Genomic DNA, 17,508 nt, shown 5'->3' with positions numbered 1-17,508 from the left:
TTTAATGTCTTCAAGTTTCATCCATGTTGTAGCATGTGTCAGAATTTTTTCAAAGCTGAATACTATTGCATTGTATCCATATGCCACATTTTATTTATCTATTCATCTGTCCATGAACACTTGGGTTGTTTCCACCTTTTGGCTGTTGCAAGTAATGCTGCTGGAACATCGGTATATACATTTGTTTTTTTGTTTTTATTTTTGTTTGGGTTTGGTTTTTTCTTCTTTTGAGCCAAAATTTTCAAATTGAGAAATTTGACATAAAAATCCAGATTTCCAGCATTTATTAAAAAATTAGAAGATCAGCTAATACGTGGCCCACAATCATCCATAGCAATACTCTCTGCCCTTTTGGAGCAGTGTATCATAGTCTTCACTGCTCCCAATTATTTCCCGACACTGAAGTTGAATGCTATTTTCCATTTAACATCATATTTGCATAACTTTTTATTATACAGGAGAATTATTTTTCTTCAGCCCAACCCACTTCTCCAGTTTATGTTATCCACCTGACAACTTTATTCCTCTACTCTGTATGTGGATTATTGATGCAATTATGACATTAAGATGTATTTAAGCTATAGTAACTGAAAAATGCAGACTACTTAACAGTCTGTATAGTAAAAACTCCATTTGTGGGGAAAAAAGAACAGGTTAGAGAGATATTCATGTGTATGTAGAAAATATAAAGAACAACAAGAAACAAATAGTGCTTATCTAGGAAATAGGGTCTTCATATTTCAATGTATACTTTTAAAAAAATTTTATGTAACAAGTTATATAGCAAGTATTATTTGAATTTCATGTAACAAGTGTGTATTACCTTAACAACAAAATGAACTAGATTTTAAAACCCATGCTGCATTACTCTCCCCCATTAAGCTCCAAGTGGTTTTAGTTTGTCACTAGCAACTTTATGAGTATAGTCATCCTATTTACCAAACTCCAGGTCAGAAGACATGGTCTGATAAAATGTTAAGTGTATGTATAGGGAAATTGAGTTTAAATATTTGAAACTGGGTCTGACCTGTAAGAGTCAGAAATTGAGACTGCCACTTATGAGATTTAGAATATACTAGGGAGAAGACTCAGCCTAGTTAAAGGATATCATGGAGCTCCACAGGGGCAAGGACTTTGTCCAGTTTATTCAGTTCCTTCCATTTATATAATCCATTGGACAGAAAAGAGGGGGAAAGATGACAATGAGGAGATATGGACATGGGGAAATTTTTCAGAACTATATGTAGCTTCTTAGAAAAGAGCTAATAAAATTTATTTCAATGGAACCCATTCTTCAAACTTTTCTTTCTGTCCCACTACCCCCCCCTCCAATTTCTTGGGGTTAAAAATTACATAAGTGCAGAAATTTAATAAATGTTTGCTTGATTAATAAAATAAAGAAGGAACCAGCAGCATGATGGTGACAAAAGGTGACAATCACGTTGGGGAGACAGATTCTTAGCAGTGATGGACCACCCCTAATGGTATTTCACTTGGTTGATTCTCACACTTTCGTAACTGGAAATACTGGGGGGATTCTGCTGTTAGACCCCAGATTCTATGTGTGCTGCCAATTTTCATGTTTAAAAATACATATGTTGCAATTAATTAAAAATTTGAGATTAATTTTTCCAAAGGATACAGAAAAGAGCAAACTCAACATAATGAGTTTATATTAGGTTTCTTTTAAATATGTGAACTTGCCAATAGTTGATGATTTTTGACGATGACCCATGGTTCAATCTAGTACCTCCACACAGACTGACAGACACATACAGTTTTAATTTTGCCTTAAATGATGGAGTCTCTGAAAATGCTAAGCACAGAATGTATGATCATTCTGTAAAGAAATAGCACATAAGTGATTAGTTTAAAGCAGTTTTCATGGAAAGTGTCTGAAATTTGCAATGACTTCCAACAGATGAATTTCTATTTACCACCTGTATACTGTTTGCAAAACCTTTTAGTCCCTCTAAACTTCTCTGCAGATGTGTTCTCAGTTTGTTTAAACACATAAACATTGTGCTATTGATTTTCATTTTGTTAATGGAAGAGTCGGTACTTTTCCAACTATGCTATCCTGGATTTTCATCCTCTAATACCGTGGGGTTTTTTCTTGCTCTAGATATGTACAGCAGAGGAGGAAAAAAACCCAGGCACAAGGTCTCTTTTTGCAGAGTCAGGGACCCTAACTTGGATTTGCATGTACAAAGTAAGATCACAGTGTGTGAAAGATAGAGGCACCAGATAGCCCTGGCATCTAGGAAGGACCATAGGATGGTCAAGAGCAGTGGTGGGAGCTTTCCCACCACACATAGACTCCCCTCAAATTTTCCCAACACAAGGAACACCACAAAACTTTTGAAGGGCAACCTAAATACTGAATACTTCTTAGTGTGTTTCCTCTTACCACAGGGGATATTCCCTTGGGTAGTTTTTAAAGTTACTTATCTATCATGGTTTCTTTCTTAGATAAAAATTCTTAGACCAGAATGTTTAAAGAATTCTGTGGAAAGGTTTATAACTGAAAAAATAGGAAATGAATATATTCACAGCACTGGAACCAGTTTGAAGGAATCATATGAAGAATCCAATGCCAGGACTCCACTGATACTTATTCACTCCCATGGTAAGCTACTTGTGGACAGTTAAGATGACATGATGATGTTTTTCAAAAGATGTAGAGAAGTAGGTTCTGTGTCAGGGTGTTCTGTGTTTAAAATATTTCCCTATTCTTAAATATTTGGGGAAATTGTCCTATTCTTAAATATCTTAAAGAATTGGGCTTCCCTGGTGGCTCAGATGGTAAAGCATCTGCCTGCAATGTGGAAGACCCGGGTTCCGTCCCTGGGTCAGGAAGATCCCCTGGAGAAGGAAATGGCAAGCCACTTCAGTACTCTTGCCTGGAAAACCCCATGGACGGAGGAACCTGGTAGGCTACAGTCCATGGGATGGCAAAAGAGTTGTACACGACTGAGTGACTTCACTAAATATCTTAAAACTGTAAACTATATTAAGGATGAATCTTTGAAACAGTTTCACAGATATAAAGACCAAACTAGTGGATACCAGTGGAGATAATGAAGAGGGGTGGGCCAAGCTGGGGTAGAGGATTGGGAGGTACAAACCACAATGTGTGAAATAAATAAGCTACAAGGGTATATTGTACAACAGAGGGAGTACAAACAGTATTTTATGATACCTATAAATGAACTATAACCTTTAAGAATTATGACTCACTCTGTTATACATCTAAAAGTTATTTATATCATTATTATACATCAACTATATCTCAATTTAAAAAAAATAAGCAAATAAAGCAATAGCACATTTAAAAAAAAAAGAATGACTAAAAATGTAAAAGAACAAAGAAAAATGAGTTGTCCCAGATTCATGAATATGGAAAAATTTATCAGGGCTAGTTTTGTACGCAGAAAATACCTCCCAAACACACATATTATTGATGTGAAATTTGGGATTACCCTTGCTTTATTAACAATTTTAATTCCCATTGACCTGTGAAAAAATGTTATAAAATTATCAGAAATATCTCTGTTGATTGTATGCTTGTGTGCTTCAAGACTTCAAATGCATTTTTTTCTTTATCTTGTCTTTGCTCTACAGACCCTAAGCAAAATATTTTCTCCTAAGGAAAATACTTTCTTCATTTATTTTCTGCTTTCCATTATCTTCAAATCAAACATGTCTTTAGAACTCACCATTTTCAAACTTTGATTCTATTAGGAAAAGCCTTGTTCAAAGTGCCCCCATGTAGAGGCTTTCTCATCTGAAACTTTTCCATGTAAAGCAGCTGGCTATATGCCTGACATACTCATAACAGTGCTGTCTATTTCTTGAAAACTTAGCCTGACATGGCACCTAGGGCTGTGGCCATCACATCTATGTTCCAAACATCTGTCACCCTGTTAGACATGGCTTGACATATACACACTACATATAATAAAACAGATAACTAATAAAGAACCTACTGTATAGCACAGGAAACTCTACTCAGTATTCTGTAATTATCTATATGGGACCTATATGGGAAAAAAGAGTGGCTATATACTATATATGTATAAGTAATTCACTCTGCTGTACAGAATGGAAGATAGCACAACATTTAGAAACTTTGCTGCCAAAGCTTTTTCACAAAACATAAGATGCTCATACCTAGCTGCATGAAAGGCTAAAAATGAAGCATTTTAGCTGCGCACATGGCCATTTGGAGTAACACCAGGGTTCAGCTATAGAGGAGGAAGGGACAAGTAAGTGCTGGAGTAAACAACCCACAAACCTACTACTGCTGTAGTAAATAGTATCACCCCATCTGTCACCCCATTAGATGGGGTTTGACATATGCACACTGTATATAATAAAACCGATAACTAATAAAGAACCTACTGTGTAGCACAGGGAACTCTACTCAATACTCTGTAATGACCTAAATGGGAATAGAATCTAAAAAAGAGTGGCTATGTATATGCATATACATATATGTGTTTGTGTGTATATAGATATATATATATATATATATGACTCACTTTGATGTACAGCAGAAACTAACACAGCATTGTAAATCAACTATACTCCAATAAAAATTAATTTTGCAAAAAAGAAAATGGAAGAACCAAAATTTGAGCTCTACCTTCTGATTTAAAATACTAGTTTTTCCATTATGTGTACATCTTTTCCCACTGCCACTTAATAAATGCTAGAATGTATTTTTAAAGAGGTGATTAAATGACTTTACAATAGTATGTATCTTTCCATGTTGTTTTACAGGGATCGACCTCACCAATATGCTCCTGAAATTTGCACAAGAGTTAATGGGAACAACCAATCATGTGACCATGATTTCTTTGGGTCGTGGCCAGGCAGCTAAAGCAGAAGCCCTCATTGTTAAGGCCCTAACCAAAACAGAGCAATGGGTCTTCCTCCAGAACTGCCATCTTGCAGCATCATTTATGCCAAGGCTCTGCACTATTGTAGAATCGTAAGAGTTTTACATTTATTTGTAAGGGCTTCCCAGGTGGCTCAGTGGTAAAGAATCCACCAGCCAATGCAGGAACTACAGGACCCTTGGGTTCAATCCCTGAGTCGGGAAGATCCCCTGGAGAAGGCAACCCACTCCAGTATTCTTGCCTGGAAAATCCCATGTTCACAGGGGCCTGATGGGCTACAGTCCATTGGGTGGCAAAAAGTCAAACGTGACCGAGCAACTGAGCACCCGTGCACACATAAGAGATCAGATTATTATCAAAACAATGAGCTAAAACTGGAAATGGCAATGTACAACTGTGCTTAAACAGTGATAAAATAAAGTGTTAAGCCACTCAGAGGTAATGTAGGCTATTTTATGACGATTCTATTTCTCCAAGAACTTGAAAGCTACACTAGGAATATATCACTTTTTATAAGAAGAAAAGACCTCTTTAATTTTTACTTTCCATCCAGTTTATCAGTTTCTCTTTCTCCCCATCTCAAACTCTCAATAGATATACACTTGTACATACACATGTATATAGAAATGTACATGTGGCATAGTTTGTAATATCCTATTGCTTCCACACAGCAGAATATAATACCTCATATCCATATTTCCCAGGTGGTGCTAGTGGTAAAGAACCTGCCCACCAATGCAGGAGAATTAAGAGTCATGGGTTGGATCCCTGGGTCAGGAAGATCCCCTAGAAGAGGACATGGCAACTCACTCCAGTATTCCTGCCTGGAGAATCCTGTGGACAGAGAAGCTTGGCAGACTACAGTCTGTAGGCGTGCAAAGAGCTAGACTCAAGTGAAACAACAAGAACAGCATCCGTAATTTCAGTGATAATTTTCTTTCTTTTATTTTTATTTTTTATTTTTTTTGATAATTTTCTTTATAGGCTGTATTTGGTACCTATTCTGACTTACTCTAGTTCAACCCGTTGGCTGTTTTCTCCCAAAGTACTTGCTGACTCAAGCAAAAATTCCCATAGGTTCAGCCTTCTTCTTTGCAGTGAAAGTATTTGGAAATAGAATGCTCTAACTTTGCTTGAAGAATTAGCAAAGTGTTGAGTTAGTAATGTTTTAACAAATTGCATTCTATAGCTTTTTCACCAGATTTGCGTTTCTGTCTGCTTTACTGAGTATGGCCAATACTGTGTATAAAAGTGCCTTTTTTTTTTTTTTAATTTTTTTAAATTTATTATTATTTTTTTTTACTTTACAATGTTGTATTGGTTTTGCCATACATCAACATGCATCCACCACGGGTGTACACGTGTTCCCCATCCTGAACCCCCTCCCACCTCCCTCCCCGTACCATCCCTCTAGGTCATCCCAGTGCACCAGCCCCAAGCTTCCTGTATCCTGCATTGAACCTGGACTGGCAATTCATTTCTTATATAATATTATACATGTTTTAATGCCATTCTCCCAAATCATCCCCCCCTCCCTCTCCCACAGAGTCCAAAAGACTGTTGTATACATCTGTGTCTCTTTTGCTGTCTCGCATACAGGGTTGTCATTACCATCTTTCTAAATTCCATATATATGCGTTAGTATACTGTATTGGTGTTTTTCTTTCTGGCTTACTTCACTCTGTATAATAGGCTCCAGTTTCATCCACCTCATTAGAACTGATTCAAATGTATTCTTTTTAATGGCTGAGTAATACTCCATTGTGTATATGTACCACAGCTTTCTTATCCATTCATCTGCTGATGGACATCTAGGTTGCTTCCATGTCCTGGCTATTATAAACAGTGCTGCGATGAACATTGGGGTACACATGTCTCTTTCCCTTCTGGTTTCCTCAGTGTGTATGCCCAGCAGTGGGATTGTTGGGTCGTATGGCAGTTCTATTTCTAGTTTTTTAAGGAATCTCCACACTGTTCTCCATAGTGGCTGTACTAGTTTGCATTCCCACCAACAGTGTAAGAGGGTTCCCTTTTCTCCACACCCTCTCCAGCATTTATCGCTTGTAGACTTTTGGATCGCAGCCATTCTGACTGGTGTGAAATGGTACCTCATAGTGGTTTTGATTTGCATTTCTCTGATAATGAGTGATGTTGAGCATCTTTTCATGTGTTTGTTAGCCATCTGTATGTCTTCTTTGGAGAAATGTCTATTTAGTTGTTTGGCCCATTTTTTGATTGGGTCATTTATTTTTCTGGAATTGAGCTGCGGGAGTTGCTTGTATATTTTTGAGATTAGTTGTTTGTCAGTTGCTTCATTTGCTATTATTTTCTCCCATTCTGAAGGCTGTCTTTTCACCTTGCTTATAGTTTCTTTTGTTGTGCAGAAGCTTTTAATTTTAATTAGGTCTCATTTGTTTATTTTTGCTTTTATTTCCAATATTCTGGGAGGTGGGTCATAGAGGATAAAAGTGCCTTTAAATGAGGGTCTCTGCTTCTTCATGCCGTTATTCTTCTGCTGTGAGCATCCACAAGGGAATTATGAAACCAAAATGCAGCTGTCTGGCTTAACTTTCTAAAACCTTTACTAATAGTATGCATTCTGTTCTCAGACTATTATTCTTTAAGCAGTTTAAAAACTATTTCCTAATTTCACTTTTTCACATTTGTTTCATTACTTGAATCAGAAGATGAAGATTACTTAATTATATGATTTCAACAGATGCAAACTCTGAAATATGACACAATAATTTCTACTAGATTTTTCATTATTAATTCAAAAAATATTTGTAGGAAAGCTACTATTTGCCAGAAATCATTCTAGAGACTAAGGATACAGCATGGACCAGACAGTCATTGTATCAGCATTCAAAAAGTGTATTAAGACATAAAGGAGCAATAGAATGACAGATAGTATTGTATCGTTTTTTTAATTAATAAAATGTTCTTCAGAACAGTTTCAAAAGCTTAATAAGAGTAATTGACAATCATTAAAACTATGCTCTATAACCAGTTGCCTGAGGAGGCCTTACAGATAGCTGAGAAAAGAAGAGAAGCAAAAGGCAAAGGAGAAAAGGAAAGATATACCCATTTGAATGGGTTCCAAATGGGTTCCAAAGAGTTCCAAAGAATACCAAGGAGAGAGAAGAAAGTCTTCCTCAGTGATCAATGCAAAGAAATAGAGGAAAACAAAAGAATGAGAAAGACTAGAGATCTCTTCAAGAAAATTAGAGCTATCAAGGGCATATTTCTTGCAAAGATGGGCACAATAAAGGACAGAAATGGTATGGACCTAGCAGAGGCAGAAAATATTAAGAAGATATACATAGAAGAACTATACAAAAAAGATCTTACTGACCCAGATAACCACAATGGTGTGATCATTCACCTAAAGCCAGATATCCTAGAATGCGAAGTCAAGTGGGCCTTAGGAAGCATCACTATGAAAAAAGCTAATGGAGGAATGGAATTCCAGTTGAACTATTTCAAATCCTAAAAGATGATGCTGTGAAAGTGCTACACTCAATATGCCAGCAAATTTGGAAAACTCATCAGGGGCCACAGGACTGGAAAAGGTCAGTTTTCATTCCAATCTAAAAGAATGACAATTCCAAAGAATGTTCAAACTACTACACAATTGCACTCATCTTACACGCTAGCAAAGTAATGCTCAAAATTCTCCAAGTGACATTTCAACAGTACGTGAAACAAGAACTTTCAGATATTCAAGCTAGATTTAGAAAAGGCAGAGGAACCAGAGATCAAATTGTCAACATTTGTTAGATCATTGAAAAAGCAAGAGAGTTCCAGAAAAACATCTACGTCTGCTGTATTGACTATGCCAAAGCCTTTGACTGTGTGGATCACAACAAACAGGAAAATTCTGAAAGAGATGGGAGTACCAGACCACCTGACCTGCCTCTGGAGAAATCTGTATGCAGGCCAAGAAGCAACAGTTAGAACCAGATGTGGAACAACAGACTGGTTCCAAATAGGGAAAGGAATACATCAAGGCTGTATACTGTCACCCTGCTTATTTAATTTATATGCAGAATAACCCCCAAACCCCAGCTTTCACCAGGTGGCTTTTCACCAGAATGTGGGGGGCTCTGAGGGACACAGGAGGGTGCACGGGCCGCAGGGGACACCGCCTCAGCACCTCACCCACCTTGTGGCTCAGACCTGAGGGGGTCACCCCACAACGCCCCCCCACAGAGTGCTGACACCACACCGTGGACAGAATACCCTGGCTGACCGAGCTCTATAATCAAGGGCAATTTCAAAACTGAAAATTCTTGAAGCAGACCTGAGGTCAGGTTTCTTACTGTGGAAACTCAGACGTCCCTAGGAGAAGACAGCTCCTCAGAGAAAACGAGTTTCTGGGGAGCTGAGTTCGCAATCACCCACGGGATCTCTTCATTGATGGCGTCCAGCTGCTCCTGCAGCATCACAGTCAGAGTCTTGGCATTGGCCTGCCCGCTGGGTGACAGCTGAATGGCCAAGCTGAAGAGGGTGACCCTGTCGCCCTCGCCGTCAGACACGCCCTCGTCACTCTCGAATGCCTGGGCCATGATGTGAAATGCCAGGCTGGATGAAGCACAAGCTGGAATCAAGATTACTGGTAGAAATATCAATAACCTCAGATATGCAGATGACACCACCTTTCTGGCAGAAAGAGAAGAGGAACTAAAGAGCCTCTTGATGAAAGTGAAAGAGGAAAGTGAAACAGCTGGCTTAAAACAACATTCCAAGAACGAAGATCATGGCATCCAGTCCCATCACTTCATGGCAAATGGATGGAGAAACAATGGAAACAGTGACAGACTTTTATTTTCCTGGGCTCCAAAATCTCTGCAAATGGTGACTGCAGCCATGAAATTGAGACTCTTGCTCCTTGGAAGAAAAGCTATGACCAACCTAGACAGCATATTAAAAAGCAGAGACATCACTTTGCTGACAAAGTTCTGTGTAGTCAAAACTATGGTTTTTCCAGTAGTCATGTATGGATGTGAGAGTTGGACTATAAGGAAGGCTGAGTGCTGAAGAATTGATGCTTTCAAACTGTGATGTTGGAGAAGACTCTTGAGAGTCCCTTGGACTGCAAGGAGATCCAACCAGTCCATCCTAAAGGAAATCAGTCCTGAATATTCATTGGAAGAACTGATGCTGAAGCTCCAATACTCTGGCCACCTGGTGTGAAGAACTGACTCATTGGAAAAGATCCTGATGCTGGGAAAGAGCGAAGGTAGGAGGAGAAGGGGACGACAGAAGATGAGATGATTGGATGGTATCACCATCTCTATAGACATGTGTTTGAGCAAGCTCCAGGACTTGGTGATGGACAGGGAAGCTTAGCGTGCTGCAGTCCATGGGCTTGGAAAAAGTCCAACATGACTGAGTGACTGAACTGATACTGATATAACCAGAGGATGATCAAGGGAAATTAATACTTCTTTATCAAATCAAGCCTTTAAATATTTATTACTAGTACCCTAGCAGCCCACACAGAGAGAGGAAAATGTGAAAAAGTTTTCTTAAATTTAGGAATTAAAGGAATATGTTCACAATATATTGCCAGGAGGAAAAATAGAAGGCTACAAATTGTAGCCTGTACAGTACATGTATGTATAGCATATATCATATTTTTATTTTAAAAATGAAATAGAGAATCAGAGAGGGAAAAAAAATGAAAAATATAATACTTACTTCATCAAAGTTCAGATTTTATTTCTCTGTCTTGTTTGGTGTATTTTTGCTTTTGTTGTTTTGGGGTTTTTTTTAATACTTATTTATTTACTTTGGCTGCACTGGGTCTTAGTTGGGGCATGTGGGATCTTCACTTTGGCATGTGGACTCTTAGTTGCAGCATCCCGGATCTAGTTCCCCAACCACAAGAATCGAACCTGGGCCCCCTATGTTGGGAGTGTGGAGTCTTAGCCACTGAACCACCAGGAAAGTCCCTTGGTTTGTTTTTTAAATTAAAATAATTTCAGACTTGCAGAAAAAATGCTGCTGTAGCCACACGTTCCAGGAAACAAACTCACTCAGAAGGACAATGCAGATAGTGGAGTGCAGTTTATTACACCCGTGGGCCCAAGGCAGAGTCTCCTCTTAGCCAAGGACCCCGACCAGTTTTTGCGAAAACCTTATATACCCTAAGTGTACTTGCTCAAACCCACCTCCCCAAATTCCTTGAAACTAGTCCAGACAAGGTAAAAGAGAGATACAGTCAAAGTTAATCCATGATTCATGTGTCAAAAGACTAGATAAACAGTGGATATTTATCAATAGGCCTGTGGTCATATCCCAGTAAACATAATGAAATTTACCACTTTGTTCTCTTACAGAGATAATTAGCATATTCTTTATGCAACAGAGAGTCCAAGTACAAGTCCTGAGGCTCTTTTATCCGGGGGGTCTGGTTTTCCATTGGTATGCCATTTCTATAGACGCCAGGCACAAAGTTCAGAGTCCATTGGGAGGGTACCATGCGTGTAGCCTAATGTTCGCAGCCTGGCCTAAGATGGAGTCCAGCTCTGTCTGTTTCCTCCTTCAATGCAAGAATGATCCAAAAACTCTCCTCTACTGTTAACCTCTTTTCCTCGTTTACCCTATCATTTCTTTGTATGTACATAAGTGTGTATGTGTGTATGACATTTTTTAAATCCTTTGAAAGTTAAGTTCAGTGTCCAGGCAGACACAATGCCATTTGACCTCCAAGTACTGTAGTGTGTGTCTGTGTCTGTGTTAGTTGCTCAGTTGAGTCTGACTCTCTGTTACCCCATGGACTGAGGACCTCAAGTCTTCTTGAGGTCCTCTGTCCATAAAACTATCCAAGCAAGAATACTGGAGTGGGTAGCCGTTCCCTTCTCCAGGGGATCTTCCTGACCCAGGGATCAAACCTAGGTCTCATGCATTGCAGGCAGATTCTTTACCTGATTATCTAATCAATAGAACTTAGTCATATCTAGCCTGTTATCCCAATAATATCTTTTATTGCAAAAGGAGAAAAATGTTAGGTCCAGATTCCAATTCAGGATTTCACAGTGCATTCAGTTGTCATGTCTCTTAATTCTCCTTTGTTCTAGAATAGTTCCTTAGTATGTCTTTGTCTTCTACAACTTGGACATTTTCTGAAAAGTACAAGCCAGTCATTCGGTAAAATGTCCATCAGTTTGGGTTTGTCTGCTATTTTCTCATGGTTAGAGTTACTTTATACAGTATTGCAGGAATACCACAGAAGTGTTATTGAATCTTTCTTTGTACATCATAGCAAGAAGTAACTGATGTACAAAGAAAAATTCAACAACACTTCTGTGGTATTCCTGAAATACCACACTGTTCCCACTACTGATGACATTTCTCATTTTGATTATTTAATTAAAGTGGTATCTACCAACTGTAGAGACGCATCTCAAACTTTTCCCTACTACTATTAACTTCCATTGATAATTTTCGGGTGCATAATTAGTAGACTATTTGCCAAATGGTAACTTTCTAACGCCATAATTTCTTGTAAATTTTAAATTAAATTCTGCTATTAGGAGATTTTCTCTTCCCTATTTATTTATTCATTTGTTTACTTACATCAGCATGGACTCACGGATTTCTATTTTATTTAGTGGATTATAATCTGTTACTGTGAATGTTTATTATGATGTTCAGTTGTGCCAGATTTGACCAATGGAACTCTGGTTTTTATTTTGTTCTTAATTTGTCATTTTTTCCAAGTTTTTTGCAATGAACCTAGATCATTTTTGTACCTAAGTGAGGGAAGACTACCTTTTCAAAATGGGAATTAATGGATCTTACTGTCACGCGAATGTATGTTCCTCGGTTCTTTGTCTCGTCACAACAAAGATTTGGAGCAACGGACATTAAAGCCCTCAGCGCGTCACAGCTCTAGGGTCTTGGACAAATCATGTTATACCTCTTAGGCAAATCAGTGTTACAGCTGTATTTTATTTAGAGAGAGAGAGAGAGAGAGAAAGAGCGCACGCACGCGGGAGAGAGAGTCCGTGAAAAAGCGCTTTGGCTCCTCCTTTTATATGTTTTTTCCTCCACCTGGGCCTCCCCCGTGCAAATTGGGCTTAGCCAGGAGTGCTGTTTGTTCTGCCTGAAGTCTTCACTCTGGTCCTCGGACCTTCCTTTGACCTTCCTTGTCTTTTAGCCACCGCCATTTTGGAATCCTTTTCATATAGAAGTTCTTATGGTTAGTTATTAAAGTGATTTTCTAAGGCCATTTTAACATTAAAACAACTATGATTCTTAGAACATACTGATTTCATTAAAATTTTTCACATTAAAATATTTATAAATGTTTTCTTTTTACAGATTTAATAGTCCAGATGTGACAATAGAGCCTAAGTTCAGGCTATGGTTAAGCTCAAAATCAGACAGTTCTTTCCCAATTCCTATCCTTCAAAAGAGTTTAAAGGTAAGGGCAATGTATAAGAGATACTAGTATTGACTCTGAAGCACCGTTTGAATGTAAATTATCTTGTATTCATGATTCTGAATTAAGAAGAGAGTGCTAATTCTAGTATGCTAAATCTTTCCTGTGCTCAGCCTAACATTGTGGACCAGAAGGATGCAAAAGTATAAACAAGATCCCTGCTTTCAAGGGATTGGACAGTTTAAATGTTTGTTTTCTCAAACAGGGATGCTTAAACTTCCAACTCCCATAAACCAGAAGATAGAGTAAAGAATTTGGGTCCTTCCTTGCCTTTTGCTTCTCTAGCTTTTTCCTGTCTCTGGTCCCCCCTAACTCTTTCACAATTTGTTATTAATTCTCTGAAAAGGATCTGGCAAAAAGCAGGTTGAAACTATTGACTAAAAAGTCCTATTTAAAAATTATTTGTGACTTCTACTCATATCCACCATTAAGTTTAAATAAATACTAAGAGTTGCATCAATTCTGTTAAACAAGTGTCCAGTTGACCAAAAGATGGAGTCCTAATAACAAAGAAGACTGACCGTGGCACAGGCAGAACGCATGCCCAGATATGCAAACACATGCACACTTCCGAGTTTAACAATTAGTGTGAAGACAGAGGAAATGGGGTGGATGGGCAGTTTCCTGATAGAGTCCCAATCCAGCCTGAGAATAAATCAAGTTTACTCTTGGGAAACAAAGAAACTTCTCTCTGTCACACTGACTCCCAGCTCTTCCCAGATCCCTGGGTGTATTTACCCAAGCCCACAGTACTGAGGCACTTCCCAGCTTCCCTACTCCTGGAGAAGGTGGGACATGGATTGGAGAAATCTGCAGCTTTTTGTCTGAGACTCAAGACAGCATTTTATCTTCATCCAGGAGAGGGGGATATGAAAAGTGGCGACAGAGGTAAAACTTCAAGGAACATTTTAAGTGCTCTGTGAATAAATCAGTCAGTCTGATCCTTAACTCAGAAATCTCACGTTCCACAGGAAACTCTACTCAATGCTTTGTGGTGACCTATATGGGAAAAGAATCTTAAAAAGTGTGAATATATGTATATATAACTGATTCACTTTGCTGTACAGCAAAAACAAACAACCTTGTAAATTAACTATACTCCAGTGAAAATTAATTAAATAAATTCAATTTTAAAAGAAATTTCATGTTTATGTACACACACACACACACACATATATCATAGTACTTATCTACACATATTTATACATATCCTACATACGTATCCATATAATTGAAATACACATACACATATATATGTCTATGTGTGTATGTCTATGAAAACTGTGCAAGCAAAGAAACATTTTCAGACCTTTCGGTTTTAGACTTACAGTCATGCTCTTTAAAAAAAAAAGCCCTCCAAGTAATTCTCTTTCCACTTCACCTCCTGTACCTCCTCATTTCAATTTTCCTAGGTAAGAAATCAATCAATTTTCAATGAAAACAGAGCACTTTAGTAACACACCAAGTTATTTGTCCTCTTTTTCCATATCACTGATGATTAGATACTTTTGTTGGTTCCACAAGTTCTCTGTGTACTATATGTGATGCCCCTTCTGTCTGCTGCCTTGCCGAGGCCATGCAGCCCTGATTCTGTTACAGCCACTTAGCTGCCATCAAGCATTTAGAATATAGGAATTCTTCACTTTCAACTTTCTAAAAAGCTGGGCTTGCTGAGCAAACAGGAGTGCTTTTAATAACATTGTTGTACTTCTCATTTTAAAGTACGAATTGGAACAATTGGAAATCTGATACAATCCCTTTACAGAAGTTTTCAAATGGGACAAGAATAACACAAGATTTTTTATTTGGTACTGAATCTTAAAAAGAGTTATAGTCTTAGCAAGTTCTGTTATCAGATATAGTCTTAGCTAGTTCTCTATGTAAGTAAGAGTCCCCCACCCCCCACCAGTCCTAATGTCTGTGTCTGTCCTCGCAAGTTGTTTTTACTCACATCTGTTTTAAAGATTGCAGTGGAAAATCCCCAGGGACTGAAAAATAATTTACTTCAGACATTTGGATACAGTGGGAGTGGAGAGATAACAGAAGAGTTATTTGAAAAACCTGACTATGGACCATGGTGGAAAAAAATTTTATTCAGCTTGTGTTTCTTCAATGCTCTGATCAATGAAAGAAAAATTTATGGAATATTGGGCTGGAATATTGCATATGCATTTAGTTCTTCAGACTTGGAGGTAAGTCTGGTACTTTGTATATAACACCAAATAAGTAGTGATATGGAGAAGGCAATGGCACCCCACTCCAGTACTCTTGCCTGGAAAATCCCATGGACAGAGGAGCCTGGTAGGCTGTAGTCCGTGGGGTCGCTAAGAGTCAGACATGACTGAGCAACTTCACTTTCACTTTTCACTTTCACGCATTGGAGAAGGAAATGGCAACACACTCCAGTGTTCTTGCCTGGAGAATCCCAGGGACGGGGTAGCCTGGTGGGCTGCCGTCTGTGGAGTCACACAGAGTCGGACATGACTGAAGCGACTTAGCAGCAGCAAGTAGTGATAAGATAAAAAAAGCCTAGTGTATCTACACAAATACTAAATGTTTTTCATGGTACTAAAGTAACAAACTCTGTAACTAGGCGATGAGGGCTGACTAACATTTAAAAGCGGGGACCTGGAAGCCCTCTTTTCAGGAATCAAATCAGAGCTCCTCTGCTTATAGCTGTACAGGATTTACAAGTTATTTGGCAAGCTTACTAACCTCTCTGGGTCTTAGTTTCCTTGACCAAAAAAGTACCTCTGCCAAAGGGCGTTGTAAGAGGCAGACTAGGGACTTCCCTGGTGGTCCGGTGGCTTAATTCTGTACTTCCAGGCAGGGGGCTGGGGTTCAATCCTGGTCAGGGAACCAGATCCCACATGCTGCAACTAAGATCTGTCACAGCCAAATAAGAAAATAAAATTTTTTTAAGAAAAATAAGAACAGACTAGTCAATACAGTATGAATTGTAAAGCACTTAAAACAGTGCCTGACACATAAAAATCACCACAAAAGTGTTTGTTGTTTCTACTTATTCATTTAAAGCAAGAAAAATTACATTGACCCATTGTAGGAGGGAAATTTTAGCTGAAGAGTCTTCACTATTCTTTATATAGAACCCTTTATTTGTGTTTAATATTGCAAACTATTTTTCTTAATTTACAGTGTTGTGTTAGTTTCTGGTATATAGGCACAGTGATTCTCTTTTTCATATTCTCTCCCATGTGGCTTATCACCAGATATTGAATATAGTTCCCTGAGCTATGTAGTAGGACTTTATTGCTTATCCATTCTATATATATAATAGTTTGTATCTGCTAGTTCTGAACTCCCAATCCAGCTCTCTACTGCTTCCCCTATTTGGCATCCACAAGCCTGTTCTTTGTTTCTGTGAGTCTGTTCATTTGTGTCATAGTCTAGATTCCACTGGAGAAGGCACTGGCAACCCACTCCAGTGTTCTTGCCTGGAGAATCCCAGGGACAGGGGAGCCGGTAGGCTGCTGTCTATGGGGTCCCACAGAGTCTGACACGACTGGCACGACTTAGCAGCAGCAGCAGCTAGAGTCCACACATAAGTGAGATCATATGGTATTTGTGTTTCTAACTTACTTTGCTTAGTATGATAATCTCTAGGTCCATCCATGTTGCTTCAAATGGCATTTTTTTCCTCCTTTTTTATGGCTGAGTAATACTCCATTCATCTGTCAATGGCTATTTAGGTTGTTTCCATGTCTTGTCTATTATAAATAGCACTGCTATGAATGTTGGGATGTGTATATTTTTTCAAATAATAGTTTTGTTGAGATATATGCCTAGGAATGGGATTTCTGGGTCATATGGCAACTCTCCTTTTAGTTTTTTGGGGAAACTCCATACACTGCCTTGATTCCCCATACATCCTATTTGGTTCAGTTTCTCTGGAGAACACTGCCAAATACAACAATTAGGGGAATATTTATTAAAACCACAATAAGATACCACCTTTCAGTACCACGGTGGCTAAAATAAACAAAAATGTAGAGAAGCAGGCACTATCTCATACAGCTAATTTAATTGTTAGTAACTTTCCAGAAGACAATTTGATAATATATTTTGAAAGCCTTTAAAGAATTCCTGTTACTATTGATATAGACGAAGATAGTCACATTTATAAGATTGATT

The 17,508-nt window shown here is 38.4% G+C and overlaps 1 protein-coding gene across 2 annotated transcripts in view; it reads left to right on the top strand.

Annotated features, from left to right (window-relative positions):
• Window positions 1-17,508, top strand: part of DNAH14 (dynein axonemal heavy chain 14) — a 376,358-nt gene that overhangs the window by 322,725 nt on the left and 36,125 nt on the right. For both annotated transcript variants that reach the window (XM_086345146.1, XM_086345147.1), the window contains 4 exons: window positions 2,473-2,629; window positions 4,786-4,996; window positions 13,236-13,338; window positions 15,321-15,548. In XM_086345146.1, the coding sequence (XP_086201272.1) occupies window positions 2,473-2,629; window positions 4,786-4,996; window positions 13,236-13,338; window positions 15,321-15,548 (699 nt within the window). The remainder of the gene's footprint in view (window positions 1-2,472; window positions 2,630-4,785; window positions 4,997-13,235; window positions 13,339-15,320; window positions 15,549-17,508) is intronic.

Source organism: Bos grunniens, chromosome 16 (genome assembly GCF_055505025.1).
Source record: "Bos grunniens cultivar Pamir isolate PY7600 chromosome 16, Bosgru_T2T1.0, whole genome shotgun sequence".
NCBI lineage: Eukaryota > Metazoa > Chordata > Mammalia > Artiodactyla > Bovidae > Bos > Bos grunniens.
The sequence above is the reverse complement of the archived record's forward strand: the minus strand, read 5'-3'. Positions and strand labels throughout refer to the sequence as shown.